The sequence below is a fragment of the Pomacea canaliculata genome, linkage group LG12, assembly GCF_003073045.1.
Source record: "Pomacea canaliculata isolate SZHN2017 linkage group LG12, ASM307304v1, whole genome shotgun sequence".
NCBI classification, from domain to species: Eukaryota; Metazoa; Mollusca; class Gastropoda; order Architaenioglossa; family Ampullariidae; genus Pomacea; species Pomacea canaliculata.
The window spans coordinates 10212292-10236623 of record NC_037601.1 but is presented as its reverse complement, the minus strand read 5'-3'; the positions used below and the strand labels follow the sequence as shown (position 1 = coordinate 10236623).

Sequence of the window (24332 nt, the reverse complement as noted above, 5' to 3'; positions counted from 1 at the left end):
GGTGTGCCAGTGAACGGTCGGGTAGTGCGTGTGTGTGTGATTGCATGTGTATATACATATGAGTGTGTGTGTGTGCGCGAGGGAGTGAATGTTGGGCGGGGCCCTTCATGTTGACATTGATGTTAAGGAAATGCTCGGCAATACTACATGAACCACTGTTGACTTAACTGTCATTCCGACATTCCTTGAAAAATAATCACACGATAATTATGTACTTCCATCCCACTTCCCTGGCTTAAGGACCTATTTTGTCGCTTACAAAAGGGGCGTCTTTTTTCTTTCCTTTTTCTCATGCAGGTTGGGGAAATAATTTCGAGTGAAAATAATTGCAAAGAAAATTAAACATTTTATAATGGTCTCTTCTTTTTTACTGCTGACATTGTGGTGAATTGGGCAGTGCAGGCAGGGAAGCTAAAGCAGCAATTTCTACAAGTCAGAAATGTAAGATTTTTCAAATTGCAGATTTTTAAAAAGTAGAGGTTTTGAACTTTCTTTTGATACAAAAGTTGTTCTTCTACTCTTAACATTGAGTTATAATCGTTTGAAGTGTGAAACAACGGTGGCGGCCATTTTGAGAAAAGCAGGTTCAAAGATTAGCGTCGAGATGGCCGACCAGGTTTGTTTACTCCTAAACGTTTTCAGAGAAATCTTTTGATCTGTTAGTATTTGAATCGTTATTTAAAGAAGATGAACATTATAGACTTCGGGCTTTCTGGCAATGTATAACACGATGTGGTTATGACTGGGAAACAGTATCGAAACAGCGTTTGAATTTCGTCTGAAATCGGTACGAATAGCAGTAGGGTACCTCGATTAAAACATTTTTTAAGTCCATTTCTAACTTTTATTCTCACATAGCAGTGTATTTTCCGGATAGTTTAATAACCAAGGAATCCATTTTTAAAGAAAAGTCAAACTGCACAAAACTGACCCCTATATCAGCTTTCTGGGCCTCTAGCACAAAACTGCTCCGCGACTTGAGACTCATTTCGTCGTGGAGGGTCACATATATATATATATTATCATATAATGTTTATATATGTGGTTGGTTTGTGAGCAAAAGAAAAATTTCTGTCTTGGACTTCCTCAGACAGACAATAAAGTTTGATTTGATATAAAAACGTCAAGAGGATCCAAGACACCAGTGGTAGACTTGTCTTTGACATTCCTACGTGACAAAAGCAGCCAAGAACAATATAAACGTGATTATTTTCCTTTCACAAAAATCTCGTGACAAAAGACAGATAAATTCCTTATAAACAGTCAGAACCTTCATTCATAAACAACCTGTAACATGAGTTATAAACAGCCTGTAACATCTCTTATAAGCAGTCAAGAACGTGACTTATAAACAGCTGATCGACGAAAGACTTGCAAGAATAACATCGTTTAAAAAAAAAAGCCTAATTCCTTTAGCGGTGAGTATTGAACCTGCACCAATATTAATTGGGCTTAATTGTTAGCCATTTAAAAAAACTTTTATACTGATTTTCGTGTTGATTGAAACATCACACATACATGAAGGTTCTCCTAGTTAACCTCAAGTATGACTGCTCCTTGTTAACCGTAAATATAGCTGCCCCTGTTTAATCTCATGTACTTTTGCTTCCTCTTAACCCTGTGTATATTGTTAACCATATATATGTTCTTATGTAACCTCATGTATGACTGCTTCTTCATAGTCCCATGTCTGACAGCCTCAGAAACACCTCGATCCCTTCTTTACGAAAGAGTGCATCTGCCGAACTATAAAGCTGATGCTGAAACGTTAGGTTACACACAGGCAGACTTAACGTCAGTCGTGAAATGTTAACTCCTACTCAAAGTTAGTATTAAAATGACATTTTAACAAATAGCATAAAATAACATAAAAGCAGCGTTTCACCGAATGACAGTCATCTGTACAACTAAAAATGTTGCTTTTCATCCATCATTACCAGCAGATAGTCATGTACATTGAAATCGCTTTGTACAAAAGGAGAGTAGCTTACACCACTTACAAGAATGGCCTAAAAAAAGCTTCGTCCATGTAAGTTTCGAAAAAAAGGTGAAAAACATATTGTCAGAAGTGGGATTTGAACCCACGCCCACATTCGTGGACCAGAACACTCGTCACCTCGGGGTGAAAGGTCGAACCTTGAGTCTGGCGCCTTAGACCACTCGGCCATCCTGACAACTGTTTAGGTGGTTATTGTTTACTTATATAACAGTAACGCTACCTATCGGATCATCCATTTTATATCGCCTATTCCACTTTAGATAAGAGCTCGTTTTTGCATGACTAGAGTCAGCGAGCTCAGTCAGAGATATACTTATCATACATATCTCTAGCTTAGTTCAGTGCAGCTGACCTACTTTCCCTGATCAAGGACAGGAGAACCTCTCTGGTGGCGCGCAGAGACAATATATATATAACCTGATCTCTGGTGGGGCCAGACATCTTAAACCTCGATCGTTTTGTCTGCTCAGTTATTCTAACCAAAATAAAAGCCTATAATAAAGCTCTATATATCTAACCCAAAGCCCAAAGCTATCACAGATGACGAGCTAAGAGGTCAATGAATCTCGCACTTATAGTAACGTATACATAAAAAGTTTCTCGTATCTATAATCTATTGGGACATTCATCCGACCCTATTGGTGGGAAAAAAATTCGCCCACCGCCTGCCCTGTGATAAATTGAAGATCCTAAAATGTGCGAAGAGGAATTAAAACATACACCCACAGAGCTCTCCATAACAAAACGCGTCAGTTTAGAACGTTTAAGATGATAACCTTTCTATATCTTGTAAAATAAAAGGGCTATATTTAGTTAATGGTATATGTTATTATTAATCACATTTCTTTTTCTTGAGAGAAAGTCACAGAGAAGAATAAAGCAAAATCCCGAGCAAGAGCAGTAAAGGGATGTAAACCCTTTTATCTCCGTAAATGATTCTTCTGCAGTTATCTCCCGTAATGAAGTGAGCCAGTAGTCAACCATTATGATGCAGCCGCTGTCGGCTTTGAGATAATCTTAGTCTATGGTTCTATAGTCTATGGGGTTTATAGATTATCTTGTATAGTCTATGGGGATTATCTTTTATAGTCTACGCTTGACCACGTTGTATAGTCTATGCCAGTGATGCCCAACCTTTTTCGGCCTGCGGGCCATATCCATTTCGGACAGCCGTGTCGCGGGCCATATCCATTTCGGACAGCCGTGTCGCGGGCCATATCCATTTCGGACAGCCGTGTCGCGGGCCACTTCACCGCAAAAATACAAAAAAGAAAAAAAAATTGAGCAGATACCATTTTTTATTAGGAACATGTTGTACTTACCATTAGTTATGTAGTAAATAGTGAGATATTTGAAGTTGTTTTCCAGAAACCAACTTCTGAATGTCCGGCCTCATCGTAGAGACACCAAGTCGGAGCACTGAATCGAAATGTTCGTCCATCGAAAAAGAGATTGAGAGACGCCCCTACGTGGGGATAAATACTTCTTCTTCCCTTTTTTCGTTTTTTTTCGTTTTTTTTTTTTATTATTACTAACATGCGGATTTTCTGCACTGTGGGCAGAAGTTTCGCGGGCCGGATGGGACCGCGTCGCGGGCCGGATATGGCCCGCGGGCCGTAGGTTGTGCATCCCTGGTCTATGCGATTTAGGAAAAAATACAATTTAGGGTGGGGAAACAGAAGCGATACTAAGCAAAAAAGGAAATATCACAAATGTAAAATAAAAAGTAGACTGAGTGGAAAACATAATTCACAGGCACAGATCGATTAGACTAGGTAAGAATATAAAACTACACTTTTGACAGATATATATATTAGACTGGCTGAAAAATAAATCCTGGGCTTTTGCTATACACGTCAGACTGGGAGGAAAATAGAAACTATAGGTTAAGTGGAAAAATTGAAACCACAAAATGTAACCGGGCTCAGGTCATCAAACTGTAATAGAGATCGGGGTTAGCAAAAGATGATTAGAGGCAGAGGTACGAAGTGTGCAGATGAGAGGCTGGTTATCTTTATACGATATAGAAACCAAGTAGACACACTTCTATATATATAGTAATCTACTCAACATGCATGGTCACCAAACATACCTTTATATATTACCGATAATCTTTACAGGATATGGTAACTAAGTATAGATGCTTTCACACGTACATTCCTGGTCATCTTTACTTCACTAGCTAAATAAATACTTTTATACATCACTGATAATCTTTAGTCGACATGGTAAACAAATAAATACTTTAAACATCAGTGGTAACTACTCGACATGGTAACCAAATTGATGCTTTTATACCACTGGCAATCTTTACTCGACAGGATAACCAAATAGATCCTTGTTATACATCACTCGTAATCTTTATATGGTAGCCTGATAATCTTAACTCCACATGGCAAGCAAACACTTATTATATATCACTAATAATATGTCATACAGCAATATGTCCTACAGGTGGTGACTTGGCAATATCACAGAGACTTGACAATATTGCTGGGGCCTCTCGACCTCGCCTGAGATTATATACAATCTATATACGCTCATCACTTGAATGTAAAGTTTCTCTCTCGATGTGGTATAGCTATAAGTCTGAAAGAGTATTGACGGGCAGTAAGAGATATTAACAGCTTGTCAAAGAATTAACCCTAAGCCTTACCCGTAGCTCAAAGTATGGAATAAAGGCCCCCGGTGTATTCTTCCCACTCTTGTGTCAACGACAGCCTCCAAATTTGGAAGTTCAGTCTCTATCAGCCCTCTGCCACTCGCAGACTGGAGGAGACTTAACCCTAACCCTGACCCAGATCTTGACTTATTTCATCTCTTCTTTTCCTTACCTCAACCCCCTTCCCCCACCCTTCACTCTTGGGGCTGTGTTCCTTTATCACCGGAAACTCGTAGCTTGGGGTGGGAAGGGCTCACCCTGCCTCAAAAATACGATGTAGCATCTGGGGTTATCTGAGCACACACGCACAACACCAGGGTTTTTTCTGGAACCCGTGAAGCTCTGCAGAAATGTGATGTGATGGCGGCAACCTGAGCAACTTGCATTTCCCGCTACCAGGGCTCGGGTTAGAGAGGGTAGGATGGCTGGGTGATTAGCCGGTTAGTGATGGAATGCCACTTTCATTTTCTTAATTCCGCCCAAGCATTCGGAGTAGATCAGCTGCTCATGACCTTCCTTTTCCTTCTCACCGTCTTCTTGTCGAGAGACTCGACCCACACTGACCTGGCCCGCTCCTCACCTCTTGATCGTACGAACTGCCTGTAACAAGGCAAACATGACGGACTGCTTGCCCCTTCACTCGCCATCATATTGTTTTCCTCTGTCCTTGCTGGTCAGTCAGTCTGTCCGTGTACGTGCTAGTACAAACTAATACATAATCTTTCTGTACGTGTCAAGAAATTGTTGCTATGATGTGGAGAGGATGGGGAAGTGCGATACTTACGCCTTTGGTGGCCCTTCGTTTAACTGGCTCGAGGGTGACTCCTGTCCCTCACTTTTACATATTTGTCCCTTGATCTGCATGAAGTTGTGTGTATAATGTTTATTAGTTCATCTGTTATGATATTTGCTATGTTTCTGGATGCATTTCTGTATCTGCGCCACTTTTAATCTTTTCCTGAGCAATTTTATTTCTACTGTCACATCAGGGCCATCTTATCATTACTTAGATGTGAGGTATCGGCAGTGTCGACTTCAAACTTTGACTGCCTTCCTTGACATGTATATCCAGACTAATCTGACTTATGGTGAAAAATGTCAACTTGTTTTTGAGGCCTTTGACCTGATTGCTGTACTTATGTCTTTCTTAAAACTAATAGCTGGTAAGGTTTATAGATTAAAGAATGTCAAGAGCTAAAGAGAGACAAAGTTATGTCAGACAAATCAGTCACAAAACTTTGTGCTTGTTCCAAATTTCAATTCTATGATTCTCCACCAGCAAGTCAGCCTTACAGCATCACCTCCCCGCCACTAGCTAAAAAAAAAAAATGACGGTCACTCTTAACATCAATGTTTTCATCAGAATGGTCATCGTGCAGTTTGTTGCCTGTGCCTATCAGCTATAGACTGTGATTGGCAAAGGTCACAAATATACAGTCATACTACAACTGTTTATGAGACTACCATCCATTCTTATTATGTTTGTGTGTTTTTCCTTTTAGTAAAGCGCCTTGAGCCCGTCTGAAGTGGTGGGAAAAAGTGCTATACAAATAAACATATCATAATTATTATCATCATCAATGTTTTGTTCAATTTGTTTTCTCAACTGTGTCTTTGTTTTCTTTTATTACACAAAAATATTGAAACACAGAACGTACAAACGCCACAATTTTCACGTTTCACGCTAACTTTATCGGCACTTCAGGCTACCCCAGTCGCACTTCCTTGCCTTCCGATCTTGTCAGCTGAGTTTCAAATGACAGAAAAAAGCAACCTGCAGATGGCGCTGGTATCCAAAGCAAAATGTTGTTTGTTCAGGCACAATTCGCAAATAAAGGCAAGGAAAAAATCAAAGTTGGTACAAGTTGAGAGCGTTATCTCCAACTTTCTGTGCCGACGGCCGACTGTTTGTTTCCGTTTCGTCTCCTTCATTACAGCCGCCGCCCTGAGGTCTCACCCTCAGCTCTCTCTTGTGTTGTAGACATAAGTATAAGCTATTCCACTGTCAGTCGAATTCTCTCTTGTATAAGCTATTCCATTGTCGGTTACATCACGAACTTGTATTACTAGACTGCTGGCAGACGATTTTTTCCCGGCAAAACGAGGCAGGTGTGTACAAAGCTTCCGGTTTAGTCACATTCCTTGGCTGATCTTTGACCTTCTTGTCCCATATGCAAATGAGCCAGCTTCGTTCCGCATCTATTTCAACTCTGTAGTTACAGACTTCATTCTATACAGTTGAAATGTATAGCTAAAATGTATTCTGTAGCTACACAATGGAATTTTATAGTTAAAATGAATTGGACATCAACTTCTGAGTATAATATAAATGAAATACTTTGGTTTTTACCGAGTTCTCTCTCTAGCTATAGCATGCATTCTATACTTAAAAAATTGAATTGCATAAATTTAAAATGCATTATATTCGTATATAATGCATTGTATAGCTATAACGAGAAAATTAGAGAACATTTCCCTCTTGGCAGCCTATAGAGCTTACTATTGCCGGGTGATCAAGAAAGAAAGATTAAGCCGGGCGCCTCGATTGTATATCATCAGCATCAGCAAGACACTGTGTTATCACCAAGACAGTGTGCCATCGGCAAGACTGTATATGACTGTCTTGACTAGCTTACTTTACTCTGAGAACGCTGCTGTCTTCATGCACCACACAGCCTGCCATTGAGAACCTGTTCGGCATGCAGTCTGCGCGATATAGAGTACAAGTATGTGTGTGTGCGTGCGCGCGCGCAGTGCCCGTCGTTCTCTCTGGACTTGTCAGCAAGTGTCTAGAAGTCAACTCTTCTCCTCCTCCCACCACCACCCTTCGTGTCTTTTGCCACTTCCAGAGTCCCCATCTCCTCCCCCATAACCCCACATCCCCGTTGCGCCTGCAGAATGTGGCACCGCCAGACGCCACTTCCGGCAGTTCACAGGAGCCCCGCCCTGGAAGATTACTACGCCGAATGTACCCTGCGTTAAGCTTAGAGCTAACCAATCAGCGACAGCCTTCACTTGATTTCAGCAAATGAACGCCTTGCGCGGGTCCTGTATAAAGGTCAGCAACGTAGTCCATGTTTCTTACTTGCAGCCGGCATTATCTCCCCTCCCACTCTAGCAGCAGAACCTCGCAGTATCGTCCACTTCATTTGTCGTTCTTGTCGTGCCTGGGGATAAGAAGCAGAGGGTTTTAACGCCGAAAACTTGGGGATAAGCGGATTATGTGGAAGATCATGAAGGACAACGTGGAAGATTTGCTGAGCCCCAACCTGTGGCGGTCACTGGCCTGCGAGACCCTGGGCACCCTGGTCATCGTGCTGCTGGGTTGCGGCGCTTGGGTGCCTTGGTCGGCACCTGACGTGGTTCAAATCTCGCTGGCCTTCGGCTTGGCGGTTGGCACCACTGTGTGGATCTTCACCCACATCAGCGGCGGCCACTTCAACCCGTCTGTGACGGCGGCGGCTCTTGTCACCAGGCGAGTTTCCATCATCCGCGGAGTTCTCTACATCGTCGCTCAGATCATTGGAGGCATTCTGGGAGCCGGCGCGCTGTATGGGCTGACCCCCGCGACCAGAAGGGGTGACCTTGGTGCCACCATCATTTCGTCCGACCTGACGGCCGCCCAGGCATTCGGGGTAGAGTTGCTCATCACCTTCCTTTTCGTCCTCGCCGTCTTCGCGTCCAGAGACTCGGCCCGCACCGACCTGGGTGGATCCTCGCCTCTTACCATAGGCCTTGCTGTTGTTGTCTGCCATCTATTTGCGGTGAGTAGCGCTCATCGCCATGATGGATGTGCTTGTGGCTGGTTGTTTATTTGTATCGTGCTTCGATTTCATTGCCTTATGTCGTCTCCCATGCTTACCCCCCCTCCCTCTTCTAAATGTTACATTTGGAGAAACCTGCTTTTCCCTTTTAATAAATCATCATCATCATCATTGAACGTAGTTTCTCGTGTCATATTTAATTTTTAAATGCAAAGAAAGTAATATCTAAATCTATCAAAGACCATGCTGTTATTTTGGGATCAAGGACAGCAATATCTTCACCTGAGATACAGGTGTTTCACTAGAGAGGATGGCACTGGCCATGGTTCGAGACACCCTATACCTGTGCAAAATGTACATGATTCGTGGTGCCCTATACACGAGCAATAAGTAAATGTGGACAGTGATGAAAGATGTCTGTTATGGATGTGGTGCTACGGAACAACCGAGTATTGATTAAAACGCCTTTTGCGCATGTGCGTGCCCGTCTTGTCAAGTCCATGACCTCTTAGCTGTACAGCCACTTGCTTCCTGGGACGTAAGTCAATGTTCAAAAGCACACATGCCTTCTTATATTTACTTACAATAAATGCTTTCTTATGGACGAAATAAGATCATCGTGTTTATGTCTTGCCGCCACAACAGCCGCCATTGTAATGGGTATGAGAGATGAGAACCAAGCACAGAATTTATGTTGCAACTTAAGGAGCTTGTTTGACCAGATCCACTCCCCACACCCATTACAATCCATTTCCGTATTTCCTGCTGACTGCACCGCTTGAAAGCTTGTACGCTATGTACCCTATGTACGCTGTGTACCCTTTGTATGTTGACTGTGTACCCTTCGTACGTTGACAGTACCCTCTCTATATTGACCGTCCTTAAAAATCAGATTAATGTCCCGTCGCCTAACAGGCTGATTGAAGCAGCTGTCTCTGTTTTTCTGTTTTGTCCACGATCGTTTCTGGTTTTATCATCATGTTGTGGGTCTATATCCTCCTAGTTCCTCTGTGCGCTAGCTTGTCTGTAGCTTTTTGCCTTTTTCCTTTTTGAACAAACAGGTTCACTGCGAGGAACCTTCCACCGTCGCCAAACACTCATGTGACCTACCATTTTAATGCAATTTCTCTCTGCTTGGTGATTATGTGGATACAGCAATCTACATTGACTGTACCCTCTGTAGGAGGCGTTGTCTCCACTGATAGCTCAGAGCTTTCGATTCACGACTGAGCGCCGCTCATAACGCTTTTTTACTTGCAAAATGTTAGCCTGGATACCGAAATTTAAAAAAAAATTAAATTAATCTACCGCAAGGCCAGTGTCATCTTCGTTTCACATCAATTTTCTACGTGAAGTGTTCGTAAAGAGGCTCAACTCCATCCATCCATCACTTCTGATAAACAGTCCTTTCCTCTTCTTTTCCTTCCACTCCAGCCCCTGCTTCTCACGCCGATAGGAACTCCCTTGACCCAGAAATTTTCCTTCAGGTTTCCACTGAGCCCTCCGCTCTTCAGGCTGTTTATGTGCAGCATCAAATTAACACGCCAGGGTGCATGGGTGTGTGTGTTTGGGAGAGAGAGGAGGTGAGGAGGAAGGAAGCTAGGGGTTTGGGAAAATAGGGCCCACACACATACACAAGTTCTCTCAGTTATTCACTAATATGATTGACAAATATGCATACCACGTACAACATGTGTTTGATGCCCAGGCATCGGTCTACACAAACATTTCGTTCCCACCTGTTCACACCAACACCCTGCAAGTATAGCGTATCCGGTCTGCCCCTTCCAGAACCTTCTTACCCTGTCTGTATCCCCCCCCCCCACCTCCAGTCTCTTTCCGTGGACAGAAACACCACTTGCTGCCCCACCCGATGCCACCACTGTCGTGATGTGCGAGAAGTGCAGGACCACAATGGTTTGACCGCGTTAGTCTGGCTGTCTGCACAATCTCGCCACAGTGAACCCTACTCTCTGCATGTCCTCAACCATTCCACAACAAGCCCTGCCGTCCACAAGCAATGGACCCTTCAGACCACGAAACCTCACCGCAGTGAGGCCTACAGTCGACACAATCTCACCACATTTCGTGAGGTCTACAAGTCTATACAGCCTCACCATAGCAGTGAGCAGAGAGGCTAATGCAATAATTAAATTTATCGAAATGAAAAGGCCTGGTAAAAGCAACAACAAAGAGCAAATATGAGAATAAACAAAAGTGCCAACCGTTTTTAACCCTGCAAACAGTAAGTTGTTCAGACGGGGCCACCCAGTCACACAGATAAGGATGGAGGCGCGCTGCCGGTTGCTTGTGTGTGCTGTTAGGCTCCTCAAAAAATTGTGTGGGTGTGCTGTAAGTCTCCTCAAAAAAAAGCTTGAATGCAAATGTTGCAAGGACAACACGTTACATTATTACTTATTTGTTAATGTAATGACATGACAGAAGACAGAAAGTGGCATTAATTCCTATTTTATACAACTCTAATGACAGTGTCGGCGTGGTATCGAGTTGATATGTTGGTATAGCAGTATGGCCATCATATGCTTCTACATTCAAAATCAAGCAAATGACAATAATTACAACGCATGGTGCATACAAAACGTATTTTGTAAGTTTGATGTCAACACTGTAATAATTGACACTTGTCACTAAGTTTGATGTCAACACTGTAATAATTGACACTTGTCACTAAGTTTGATGTCAACACTGTAATAATTGACACTTGTCACTAAGTTTGATGTCAACACTGTAATAAGTGATATATGTATAGTATGTGTGTTTGACGTCCGTGCATATGGATAAAATGACCAATGGCGATGCTTTGATGACAGATCAACTACACGCGTGCCAGCATGAACAGCGCCCGCAGCTTCGGTCCAGCAGTGATCATGAGAATCTGGAACAACCACTGGGTGAGTAGCCGTTATTACGCGAGTCTGGGAGAGCCACTGGGTGAGTAGCTGTGATTACGGAAGAACTACTGTTATTACGGGAGTGTGGGTAGATTAGTGGTGAGTAGCTGTGATAAAAGCTGTTGGTCGTAGGAACCACTTCTGACAACTCTTCGCCAGTCTGCTGAGTTCGGGAGGGAGGCGATAAACTGACGACATTGTGCAAATGTTTCGGCCTGACCTCTGATGACTTCTGCAGCGCTGCTAACCCTCCCTGTGACCCAGAAAGCTGAACACGCCTTCCAGTCTGCAATCTTCAGCCACACGGCCCCTTCCGGCGTACCCTTATTACCTTGCAACGCCTACTACTACTTATTACCGTGAACTCCACTCTTATTACTGTACTTTCTAATTTATTAACATTATCCCCACCCCTATAACTGCGCTTCCCACCAGTATCATCGTTTCCCTCCCTTGTTTCGAACCCTTACTACCCTTATTACCTTCTCTTCTTCCTCTTAATCTCAGTTGCCACAATAAACTGAGGCCTCAATGGAGTGGTTTTTGGTGTGAGGCCTCGGTGAAGTAGTTATGTCGTATGGAGGTTTCACGGCCATCCAATCAGTCGGTCACAACACGGACATGTATAGGTGGATTGCTGTCTGCCGAGACCAATGCTTAGCCTCTTGCAGAGGTCTCCGGGTGAGCTTAAGCAATGAATGTGACTAAACCGGAAGCTTTGTATACAGCAGCCTCGTTTTAGTAGTTAACTGGAAAAAAATCCTTTGCAAGCAGTCCAGTAATACGAGTTCTGTTCACATCGTGATAACGCCTCCCTCCCGCCCGCTTCCCCTACAAGCCGAGGCTAGTAGCAAGCCTTACAGTTGTAGGTGCGTGGAACTGATGTCTATTGTCACGGCAACCGAAGACAAGTTCCAGGGTCTGGGCCTCAACCTGTACAAACATCCCACCAGTTCCCTCTCCTCTATGGGCCAGCAGGTACCTTGTCGGTTGACGCCGTGTAACGATACTAAAGATGACCAAAGATGCTGACCTAAATTTTTAACAAATTCTCTCCTCACCTCTTTCCCTGAGAGATTAAAATAGTGTGCGTGTCCGTGAGAGTGTATGTATGAGAGTAAGAGTGTGTGTGAGAGGGAGTCAATAATCACTACGTCCTTGTGGACAGTAAAAAGAGCTTGTTTATCTTCTGTTTTCACGAAGTATGTCAACAGTGGAGAGAGAAAGAATCACATAGCTGTGCCCGCTGGAAACAGGCGTCAGACGGCTTTTCATCAGCAACACAGATAGTGGGGGTTGGGGTGGGGTAGCAGCTCCAACAACTACGTCATGGGCTCCAGACACCCGGTATCTGCAGGCAGGGGAGACAGATCCTTGGTTGTGTAACATAATGCCACCTTCGTCTTGGCTTGCCGGCTTATCAGGTCGCTAACGGTGTTTTACTCTCAAAAGGGGTGGTGGAGGGCAACGGGGAGGAAAATCTGGAATGGTCAACAGCTTTGTTGTCTAAAACCCAGAAGATAAGAAGACGATTTGCGGAAGAAAGAGAAATGAGGGCAACTGATTAAGAAGACAAGAGTGAATCAAGGCTGTAATTGTGGCGACTCAAGCCAAGCGTGTGTTCAAAATAAGTTTATGGACAGATTCGCAAAGCCGATGTCTTCAAAAGGTAGATACAATTCAACAACTCGCGTATCTTTCTCTGCAACCACCAGAGGTTGGGGCAAGTGGGGTAAATGGGGTTGGTGGCGGGATGGCATGTGTTATCTGATGGATAATTCCGCCACCCTTAACTTTCACCTCGTTCGGCAGATCACGTGATTGATGCATGAGGCGACGCATAAACATGTTTCAGGGAAAAAACACTCTTTGTGTGATGTTGCTTCCACGGCTCCATTTTAACCTCCAAGGCCAGAATAGTTGTGAAGTCGTTTTAGAGCAGGGGTGGGCCAGATGCACCCCGTTGACGTCTCTGGACCGGCCCTTCAGCCAAAATGCGAAGCAAACTTGTTTTAATAACTTGTCTTGTTAGTTATTTAACTTAGGTTAATTTGGTTGAATGTTAATTTATCAAATAAGACTTAGTGTGCGGAATCATCAGTCCGTAACATTCTAACAGAAAAAGTATAAAAATAACAAATAACGAGTCTGGCGTCTGATGGAACTGTGAGAGGGAAGACGGTTTAAATTTTCACTGTGAGCGAATTTAAACAGCTTCACTTTTCACATGAAACTTGGTAAATGAACATCATGGTGTACGGTTTCCATCCCCATCTTCACTAGGTTTGTTGTATAGTCGTGGTGAGTTTTTGGTATTATGCCGGCCCGCCGCATACTTTAGAATTTTGAGACCAATTTTGGTATTGTACTTGGTGCCAAACCTGCTGATGTCGCTTCGCCAAATTCTGTAACAGCTTTTTTAACATATTCCCAGCAGCTGTCCATGTAATTGCCCTCAGTGTGTTGGGTAAATAAGGCTGCTATACCTAACAAATGTCTCACGGGCGAGTGTCACTTGTTTCAGGTGTACTGGGTGGGGCCACTGACGGGTGGCATCGTGGCCGGCCTGCTGTACGACTACGTGTTTGCTGCTGGTGCCACTGTGGCCAAGGCCCGGAAGTGCCTGCTGCGCACCAAGAAGGCGGAGCAAGAAAAGCCACCATTGGACGACGGCCCTGCACCAGAAGTAATCGAAATCGACGAGACACCCGCCACAGACACAGCGACCCCTGGGCAGTCGGAAAAAGCCAAGACGGCGGAAGAGGGTGCTAAAGAGTAATAACTTTCTATCAAAGTAGTCCACGGCCATCCGTTTTCGTTCTTTTTTGCGAGGAAAGACTGACAGTTCGGTACACCCCACCTCACCAGAATTTCTGTGGGTCTGGTGCACAAGCCTCGGCATTTACACTTTGGTCAAAGGCCTGCGCTCACATTTTCTTAGAAACTCTACGAACATAAACACCAAACTTACCTCCTCCCACCCGCATTAGCAATTCTCCGATTATTCAGTGCCTTTGTGAAGAATCGTAATTTTGTGTAACAACAGTGGAATATGTTGAAGAGATATGTTGTATCATAAGCCTATGTAGCATATTTGTCATGTCTACGACTGCATGGTCTAGTCTGCGACATATGATATCTATAACAATGGCGATTATGAAATTGTTTAGTGTTATTGACAATTGTTTCAATGTTAACACATTTGTTCAAGAATGCCATGACATACAAGAAATGCTTGCTACATGGCAATATCAGCCACAATACAAAATGGAATACAATATACTCGGCGAGATCACTGACACAAGTAGGTATGCAAGCACACACACACACAGCTCTCACTCACACTGACAGACACACAATGGCATTCATGTTGATGGTTCGAACTGCGCACGATTCACAAACAGTTTAAGGCGTGCAAGCTCATTTTCCAAACTGTTTTGAGTTTTGGTATTTTTATCTCGCAATTTCATAACCCTTTATTCGGTAGCTCCATAGACTGCGGCCATCACCTACCAGTCAGAAGAGCTTCACTCATCATGAGGCTCAGTGTACTGGCAAATACTAGAGTTCCTATAAAAATCATCCACCAAACCGTCAGCTACAGTAGACATGTGGGTAACATCGCCAGCTGCTGTAGATGCTGGTGTGGCGCGCCCTCAAGGGATCTTGACTGTCTTTTGAATGCATCAGCAACTTTTTTCACTGTCCTCTTGGAACACAGATACAAAGTGCAACAATAGGATTTTCCTAAAACGTTTCAGAAGTAAATATTCTCTGTATTAAAAACCATTTCGGTTTGGCTCTACAAATAAGCTGCTGGTCTTAAATGTGTTTTGAGGTCGGTACATTGACAAACTGCCATTAAGATGTCTGAACATGTGTCTACGCTGCATGCATTTTGTGGCTGCCAACCGTTCTACACCCATTTGTACACACAATGTTCAGGTCACAGTTGTAGCTTTTTTTGCTTTATCTTCTATGCATGTTATTCCAGTGTACATTGACATATTCACTCAGCTTTGCTCACCTGCCTTACTAAATTTGTTTCTCATTCTACTAATTAAAGTTTTTATAATCAAAACTGTTTGATCTCTAGGTTTGCAGTATGCTGTTATACATGATGACATAAGAATTCGTGAGTGCTTGATACATGCAGATTTATTATTAAAAATTAACATAATCTGTACAAATACTGCAACACTCCTTGCAGTACCCAGTAAAAAAGAATTTCATTGATAATATTGTTATAAATTACACAAAATTTGGAAAGTATGCCATGTACATATGAAAAACCTTCAACTATAGAATGTTAATCCTCTTAAGGCAGAATGAGCTTTAGACTGTAACCGTTCATTATTGACATATCTTCAGAAAAATGCAGTCATTCAACTAATTTTCAATTTATACAGCACTCAAAAGACTGTCACAATTGAGAAACTGTTTAGCAAACTGATGGTCAATTGCAGAAATAATCACTTCCACACCTGAGCGCTGTGCTTCCACAAGCCATACTACATGGACAGTTTTATATTAGAAGCTTAGCATATTGCAAAACAGTATGTACCCTTGCTACATCTTCATTAAACAGTGGCACTGACAAACAAGTTGAACAGCTCTGAGGTGTTGTTACCTTGTGACACAAGGCATTTCAAATGTCCCACAATGACTGAGAAAGAACATGCTGACCAGCTAAGCCAAGACATCACAGAGTGATTCTGCTTACAGGTTAGAAGCCGGTACTAGCTTCTCAGTGTTGCACAGCTTGCAGGGTGCTGACTTTACAGCTACATCTTTCACAGCCAGCAAGTGCACAGCATAGATCAGTTTTGCACAACTATAGCCAAGTTGTCATCAATTAGCGCCTAGCCATGTCAAGACTTCTACAAGCTATCATGTATCCTCCAAACATATTAACCTCCAAGGACAAGAGTTTAAAAACAAAACTCAGGACTCTTTAAAACAATTAAAAATGGTAGCCTTCCTCTGAGGAAGCAGTATTAATCATGTTGTTACAATGATGAAAACATTGTAACTTTTCCTTTGATGACAACAGTTCAAATGTAGCAGCAACATCCAGAATATAGCTGTGTTGTGTTGGACTGCCCCTCTCATACAGGACATTATGTGGTTTCTCTACTGCTCAGTACTGGATGTCACTGTCACCCCAAGACAAGCAATATATTGAACAAAGAACTGCTAAATGGATGCCCACTGTCCAGACATTCAAATAATATATTCATGAGAACCTGCATCACAATATACTAAGGACCACTGCTCTGCTCTTCCACTACGCACCAAAAAACCTACTGTTTCTACATTTGTCCATTAACATAATCTGGATGTTGTAAAACACCAGTTTCCAGAATGCTGCCTGTAGGAAGTAGCATGGATTGTATGATGTATACACAATTCAAATGTTTCAGAGGTGGACATGTTTAGCGGCTGATCTTCTGATCTTCAGGGAGAAGGGAAAAAACATGAAAATTTAATTAATCAGGTGAAAGTGACAAAACCCAAACAAGATGATAAACTTGTTTAAACCTGAGAGCCATAAAACTCTCCTCAAAGAAGCAGGAAAAAAGTTTTAAAATAATTCCCATTCCATACCTGGAGAGAGTCAAGGACACAAGAGCTGTGTTCAGGATTATTTATGCTGCCTTGTACTACAGTTGACAGTTCCAGTCCTGTCAATACAGCACCTCATAAAATATTAAGTGTTTATCTACTAAAGGATACTGGGAAAACTTAAAAACTGGGAAAAATGTGTTAGTATAAAATTAACCTGCTCATAAATGCTAAACATCATTTCTCCAATACAAAACTGCAACAACAAGCTAAAATAATAAGCAATGACATTCTGGCGGCTATAAAGATCCAGAGATAAGTACTTGCTGAACTTGCTGATTATCACACCAACAAACGTGACTGCCAGATCACAAAGTGTTCAGAAGCATGATAGCTATTGACTGGCAGTAGAGTTTTCCCAGTAAAAACAAAGCGATTCATTGGTTAATGATACATTAGTAATAATGGTGCACATCTTTAACAATGCAATTTAAGTTAAAGCACATTAATAGAAGCACATCTGTTGCTTTAAAAAGAATATAAATAAGAATAAAAATGACAGCAACCAGCTGCACTCAAAGTGCCTTACATACACACAAGCACTCATCTTTCTAAGGTAAGAATCAAGTGAACCTTTATGAACACACATCCAAATAAACTTATATGTTCACACACACAACACAAACACATAAACCCACACACAACACATATACACAAACATATACACCCACACAACACATACATACACACACTCACACTTCCCACCTCACCCACCCATGATGGTCAGCCTTGTAAACATATCACACTCAAAGAGAGGTTTGTTGGTGTCAGAATACAAACTCGCGACAGCCAATTCTCACTGTCATGGTGACAGTTGTGTGTATGCATGGGTGTTGCAAGATGGCATTATATTTATGTTAAACGGGCAATTGTTCAAAATACAATGAAAAAATGAAGGGGTAAGCAAGATCATAAATCAAAATAAAAACCTTGAGGCTGACAAAGATCTAACAAAATAAACTACTGGAGATAAAAGCAGAAGCTGCCGAGCAGATCTGAGGGGTGTTGAATGCTACATGATAAAGGTCCGCCATGTTTAACCCTCCCACCCATCCCCTATTCTCAAATTCCACACCTAAATGTGTATGGTTGGGAACACTCTCTTAAACACCCATGGGTTTTCTTGAATGCACTGTGGGGGTAGGTGCTCATCACATCATGTCACCATCGTAATCCCTGAAAATAACACACATATTTCTGAGAAATGACTACAGGATCACAATAAAGATTAAGAAGAAAAATTAAGCATTTTATAGACAGATTTAGGCAGCTGTTACAGGTAAAGTAGATCAAACAAAAACAGACTAGTTTCTTAAACTACATTAAATACCAACATTAACAGCACCAACAAGCCAATTATTAACATCAGCAATACTCTCTGTCAAACACAACAGCTTTATACAACCATACAGTGTTCGAACAACAACTATAAAAGCTGTACCTTCCAGTAAATTTACTATTGCTCTGTAATACACAGTGAGAACACTGCGAGAACGTGAGAGAAGAAATGTAACATTAACTTACTGTTGAAAAATCATATCTTCACTTATGTCTGCATTCATGCTTTCAGCAATCCCCGAGTCATAGGGAAGAGACCTGCTGCTTTGTCAGCACAAAAAACACCAGCATTATTGGCAAAACCACCACCCTCTCAACATTTGTCTACACACTGGCAAAGGGGGTTTACTTTAGTTGACAAATTTATCAAGATCAACCTGAATGGTTTCCATTTTTTGCAAATATTGGTAGATACAGGCAATATAAACAGAATAAGAGAGAGACTAAACAACAGTTCGGATTATTCTGATGTTGAAAGTCTGCATTTATTGTGCTATAATAGCAGCTTTTTCAGAAACACGGGAAATGCAGACTTTCAACATCCGAACAATCCAAACTTTTGTTCATTCTCTTTTTGGTGTTGACTGTTGTCAACATTGAAAATAGTGCACTAGCATGACGAAGTACACTATTAGAGGCACTCGTTGATTGCAAATTTGAATTGTCGCGGATAATTAACGGATGGGCTTTGAATGCTGAAATTTACAGGTTAGGTTTATATCACCTATATCTACCAATATCTGCAAAACATGCAAACCATTCAGGCTGGTCTTTAAACTCAGCAGTCATATAGCTTGGTGGAGAGGGGAGGTTATTTCAGTTGACAAATTAATCTCAAAAGGGTGCTTATACTTTCTCAAACAGAAGGCGCATTCTAGTAGCCAGGAAATTTGAAAAATGTAGTACAATTTGAATAATTAGAAGTACAAACTGAAAAAAAAAACCTTGTGGGAATGCTGAAAACCTTTAATACTGCTTTTCTTAAAAGGGCTGATATCATATCTGCGAACATCAAACATGTATAACGCACCCAATTTTGGGACTGTGTGGACAATTTTAATATCCAAAGAAAGCTCAAAACTTGTAGATTAAAATATTTAAATCACAAATTTCCAAGTTAGGACTCATTTTGTGATGGTCAGTTATATAAATAGTGTGCGTGTATGGAACATTTAGAATGAATTTGATCTCTCTCAAGGTACTTTTAAAAGGCTAAAAATAATGGACAATATCTAACCCAAACTCTTGGGTTTTCAGAAAACAGTGAATGATAGTGCACCAAACTATGATGAGTATTTCTAGGATACCTGCTGGCTCTGCAAGTGAAGAAGACAATGCGCTTCAGCCTTGGGTTGAAAAAGAAGTAGTTGAAGGACCAAATGCAACCTTCTTCTCCATACGGGTCTGAAGACAGGTCAGGGTTGTAGCTGTAAAAAAAAAACAATAACAATATCTGCTGTTCTGAAGATTTACTGCTGACATTATGGACACAACATGTGAAACAGTTAACAGGATGTTAGGGAAATCTCCCCTGCTTTGACCTCACAGACAGACAGTGCAAGTGCATAAAGATGAAGATCAGGACTGACAAGAGCAATATTAAGGTCAATATGCCCCTTACCTGTACACCAAACAGTCCTTTAGTTCAATCTCTCCATCAATTGCACCCCATAGGTGGTGTTTGAGGGCACCATAAACATCCCCTGCTGTCGCGAACATCTGTGTGTCCACAGCAGTCATTACAGTCTGGACACACATATAGAGAAACTAGTGAGTCACAAATCATTACAGCCAGAACATACCCATTGAGAAACTAGTGAATCACAACACTCACTACAGCCTAGAAACATATAGAGAAGCTACTACCACACAGCAGTCATCACAGACTGAACAGATATAGAGAAACTAGAAACAACACTCACTACAGCCTAGACACATACAAAGATACTAGTGTCACACAATAGTTATTACAGACTGATCAGATGAACAGTGAACATCAACAGCAGACAAGAAGAAGAGGAATCTGACAACAAGGGCTGGATAAGACTGATCCTGCAAAGCTTAAGGAAGATGGACTGATAAGACATTCAAGAGATAGTGATGTGCTGACGAAAACAAAGAGATAATAACGATGACAACTCCAAGATTCCAGCCCAAAAACACAGCCTCAGGCACCCCACACTTTAAAGTAGCAGGTGATAATTGGATGCCTGCAGCTACCACAGACTGGATGTGATCTGTCAGGTAGGATCAGAACCAGTGAAGATACTGAGACAATGACAAAATGAGGAAAGTCTCAAAAGACAAGGCAAGAATATCTGCTAAGTGGCCGCACCTTTCTTCCTGAACAATCTGACAATAAAAGAAAACAGATACAATACGCATTGTGGTGATGGAAGAAAGAAATATGAAATAGCAAGCCATGTAAACAAATAACAGAGGAACAGACAATACTCTATGTATGCAGAGGAAGCAAAAAAGTGAACTGTTTTAAGACTGTAGAGAAAACAAGAACAAAGCTGACAGGGAAAAGAAAAAGCAGTTTACTACTTGAGAGAATGACTGACAGCTGCATAAACAGAGAAGTCTCTGTAAACATTTATTTCTACTAACATAAACAGAGAAGGCTTTGTAACTGTTTATTTCTACTAACCTGTACACTGGGTTCCCTGCTAAACTCCTCACTCTTAGCTTTACTAAAATCATAGTCGGGGTTGAACGAGGCATTGAGCGTTGAGATGAGGTAGAAGAGAGTTTTGGTGGAGATGGTGTCCCGCAGTAATGGATTCATTGGCTCCATTTCATAACTTGAGCTGTACTGCATCATGCTGGGTGCAGATAAAAGATTTATTTTAGTTCTTCTATTTAATGGCACGATAAAAATATTTAGATTTTCTTTCTTCCTGCCTTCAATTTTAGCAGCCATGTTTGGTTAGTACATTCATTGCCATGAATGTTTATCATAGCCATATAAAAAGTGCTTTCCAAAATTGCATATTTGTCATGCAAAGTTGATCAAAAGCACTTATGCATATTTTGCATAAACTGGCTAAGAATAGTATAGCTAAACTGGCTAAGAATAGAATAGCATCCTAAGAAAGCTTTACCTTCCTTTATTTAGATTGTTCTGGGCCTGGTTGTGTCTTCTCAGTTGCTGAATTTGTACATTATCAAAGATGCCATCATTCAAATAAGTACAGTATGTACTCATCTTGTTCACAGACAATATTCCAGTGAAAACAATTTTTAAAAGATGTGATTCTGCATGAAAATTTAGTATTAGGCTTTTGAGGATAAGGACTGCAATGAATTGCAATATAGGTGTCAATTATCAAGGACTGTACTTTTTTGGAATAACGTCATCATTATTTGTATATAATTTTATGCTATATTCTTTTAACTTTTATATAATGAAGATTCATATTTGCCAACCATATACATTTTGTTTTATCCTTTTTGTTTCCCAAACATGTACTTTAATCATCCATTTCATGGTTTGACCAGAGGCAATTTCTAAGATTATACTGACTTATGATCCTCCACTATTCTTCCAATGACTGCAATCAACTGTCACAGTACCTGCCAGGGCTGCGTGAGGTGGGGACCTGTGACAGTTGAGGTGGGGAGAGTGCTTGCAATCCTCCAGGTGCCTCTTTGTTTTTCTCAGATAGCATCTTGAACAACCGCTTATCATTCCCAGCCATTTTGCATGAGTAGCTCTCAATTCTGTATCATAAAATAAATAAGCAATATCTATCAATAAAATTACATGAATGCATTTCTAACAATTAAAAATACAATAAGGTTAATAAACCAACAGTGTGTTTTTATCTCTTTCACTCTGTCTCTTATGCCAAAGCATGTGATCTGTTTTCTTAACAAAGTGCTAGCAATTGCACTAAGGCTGGTGATCATCTTCCAAGCATTTACTGTGAAAGGTTATGATGGTAGCCAGGGGTGTAACAGTCCCAAATGCCAAAAGCTTTGCTTATTAACCACCTAATCTTTAAAATTAAATTAAAACGTCTTACACATAAGCATATCACTATCTGGCATTATAGCTCTTTGATGCATTATACTATAGTGATCTATTATGACTGCAATTGTAGAATCCCAATGACATCATCAAGGATCAAGTGTGTTTACTTCCTTATCCAAAACAAAATTATATATTAAAAAATAACTAAATAGTTAGTACAACATTGAGACAGACGAAATCTGATTTTACCGTTCCTGTGACAACTTACCTGCCATCGATTTTGCAATTCTCCAGTTCCATACACAACAAAGAATTTACTGCTTCAAAACGTGTGTTTTCAAGCAACTTCATATTTGTAGTTAGTCAAATTTTACTGAAAATGCGCAAGTTTTCTTCTTCTGAATACAGAATAGATCAAGTAAACAACAAACGTTGAGGTTGGACCTACCACAGTAAAACTGTCTAGTGATAATTTGGGTCAGGTCTAGAATCACTTCCTCGTGCAATGCACGCTGTCTAGCAAAGAAGAAGCAAACAACTTAAGGGGGGGAATCTACCACTGTTTTGGGGGATGCTTTTCGGATGAAAATCAGACGGCGATATTTTGCTGCACTCGGTTACAAAGCATCCACTGTAGTCCATCATAAACACTTCTCCAAAACAATCAGACGCCATGTTGTTTGCAGTTGTTGATCCTTCTAATCCAGCCACAACACACGAATAACGAAAATTACACGGCGAAAACACACACAGCGTTAAGGTACACAAACTGCTCGATTTGAATTAAAAGAATATAAACTTTCTTGTAATCCACGTTCTCCCGATGATCCAAATATCACGACTAGCACCTTCACGTCCCTCAAGTTTCACCAACATATCCCACAATGCACTGGATTACATGTTTCCTAAAATAACTCCAAAGGACACAAGTTTCCGTAACGCGCGCACACGCATGATATCGAAAGTCTTTAGCAACTAGTGACATTGTGATCCCCAAAGACATCTTCGTACTGCTTAACAATTATAATAAAGTCATTTTCTCAACACAAATTTCGAAATATTCATTTCAATATTATTCAGTTGAAATCATTGTGAATTTCCTTTTTGTACGGTCAAGGTCATCAGAGCTAGCAGTTTCACCAACATGGGAATTTGTTGAGAAGGCGTAGGACTGACATTTCTTTAACTGGTTGGTATCTGCTTCACTTTATAAATATGACAGACATGTTTATGGCGACATGCTACTATTCATTAACTTATATTAGTGGTAATTTCTGTGGTACGGTGTAGAGAGGGTTACTGAACTGATGCCATGACGATACATCAACCCACGTAGGTGGATATATTCCGTGACCTAACCTAGTCATACACGAGGCAGTTGATGTGGAAGAAAACGATGATTTCGTAGAACCAAGTATATATCAGACTGTCTTCAGATCAGAAATAATACAGCCTTCCTCTGATTTCAAATGATGTCTTTATCAGATTTCATTGCTGTAAATTCACTGTTCTTCCAGTGTACTAGCTGTTTTACGGCAGTTCATATGTTCATTATGATAACACTTTACTGATAACACTTTAGGTACAAGTTTTGTGATAATATATACGTATCTTATCTAAAACGTCTAAGCAGAGGTAAGATCACACGTTGCATCTCAAAGAATGAGGACTAGCCAAGAGAAGTTTTTAGAAGAGTGATCTAGCAGAGACTGTTTCCCATGCATACAATGTAATGGATTTTCAGATATAAAATTATTGGTGGTTTTTAGATCACCACCTCCCCCCCCACACACACACACCAACCTTTCCCCCATAAAAATAATTTTGGGGTTTTATAAAAGAGTCATTAAAAAAAATTACATAGCAGTATACTTGTGTTAAAATTATTGTAATCTTAATCCCCAAAGAAAAAAAAGTGCTTTAATTATTATTAATGCTGCCAGTAAAAGTGTGCTAATAACATTTGAATACATTTTGAAAATAATCCAAAAACATCCGTTTTTTTCTTTGGTTTTTTACAAAATGTCTTGAGGCTTTGCCTAACTCGTTAATA

At 41.1% G+C, this 24332-nt stretch overlaps 2 protein-coding genes and 1 non-coding gene across 4 annotated transcripts; 1 reads left to right on the top strand and 2 right to left on the bottom strand.

Moving 5' to 3' along the window:
- Nucleotides 1-2060: 2060 nt before the first annotated feature.
- Nucleotides 2061-2174, bottom strand: Trnal-caa. Its single transcript has 2 exons — nucleotides 2137-2174; nucleotides 2061-2106 (listed from the first exon to the last, which is right to left on the bottom strand). It is a non-coding gene; the product is annotated as a tRNA-Leu (tRNA).
- A 5560-nt stretch (nucleotides 2175-7734) lies between these two features.
- On the top strand, nucleotides 7735-15418 carry LOC112553398 (aquaporin AQPAe.a-like). Its single transcript, XM_025220590.1, has 3 exons — nucleotides 7735-8425; nucleotides 11257-11337; nucleotides 13862-15418. The coding sequence occupies exons 1-3, from the start codon at nucleotides 7883-7885 to the stop codon at nucleotides 14114-14116; spliced, it is 879 nt and encodes a 292-aa protein (XP_025076375.1). The 5' UTR covers nucleotides 7735-7882; the 3' UTR covers nucleotides 14117-15418.
- A 57-nt stretch (nucleotides 15419-15475) lies between these two features.
- On the bottom strand, nucleotides 15476-23185 carry LOC112553399 (repressor of RNA polymerase III transcription MAF1 homolog). 2 transcript variants are annotated; one of them, XM_025220591.1, is made up of 7 exons: nucleotides 22548-23185; nucleotides 21880-22026; nucleotides 20954-21128; nucleotides 19922-20046; nucleotides 19608-19727; nucleotides 18487-18564; nucleotides 15476-18138 (listed from the first exon to the last, which is right to left on the bottom strand). In XM_025220591.1, exons 1-7 carry the CDS (start codon nucleotides 22628-22630, stop codon nucleotides 18114-18116), a joined length of 753 nt encoding a protein of 250 aa, XP_025076376.1. In that variant the 5' UTR covers nucleotides 22631-23185; the 3' UTR covers nucleotides 15476-18113. The 2 variants fall into 2 exon arrangements, with proteins under 2 accessions (XP_025076376.1, XP_025076377.1); XM_025220592.1 differs by having other exon boundaries at nucleotides 18487-18561; nucleotides 22548-23184.
- Between the last annotated feature and the right edge of the window lie 1147 nt (nucleotides 23186-24332).

Excerpts from the sequence above, each read along its gene's own strand:
- LOC112553398 (XM_025220590.1), top strand. The coding sequence starts at position 7,883 with ATGTGGAAGATCATGAAGGACAACGTGGAAGATTTGCTGAGCCCCAAC. Across the intron at positions 8,426-11,256 it reads TTGTCTGCCATCTATTTGCG|ATCAACTACACGCGTGCCAG; the intron begins GTGAGTAGCGCT and ends CTTTGATGACAG. Across the intron at positions 11,338-13,861 it reads GAATCTGGAACAACCACTGG|GTGTACTGGGTGGGGCCACT; the intron begins GTGAGTAGCCGT and ends CACTTGTTTCAG.
- LOC112553399 (XM_025220591.1), bottom strand. The coding sequence starts at position 22,630 with ATGAAGTTGCTTGAAAACACACGTTTTGAAGCAGTAAATTCTTTGTTG. Across the intron at positions 22,027-22,547 it reads AATTGCAAAATCGATGGCAG|AATTGAGAGCTACTCATGCA; the intron begins GTAAGTTGTCAC and ends TTTATGATACAG. Across the intron at positions 19,728-19,921 it reads AAGGACTGTTTGGTGTACAG|CTACAACCCTGACCTGTCTT; the intron begins GTAAGGGGCATA and ends TTTTTTTTACAG.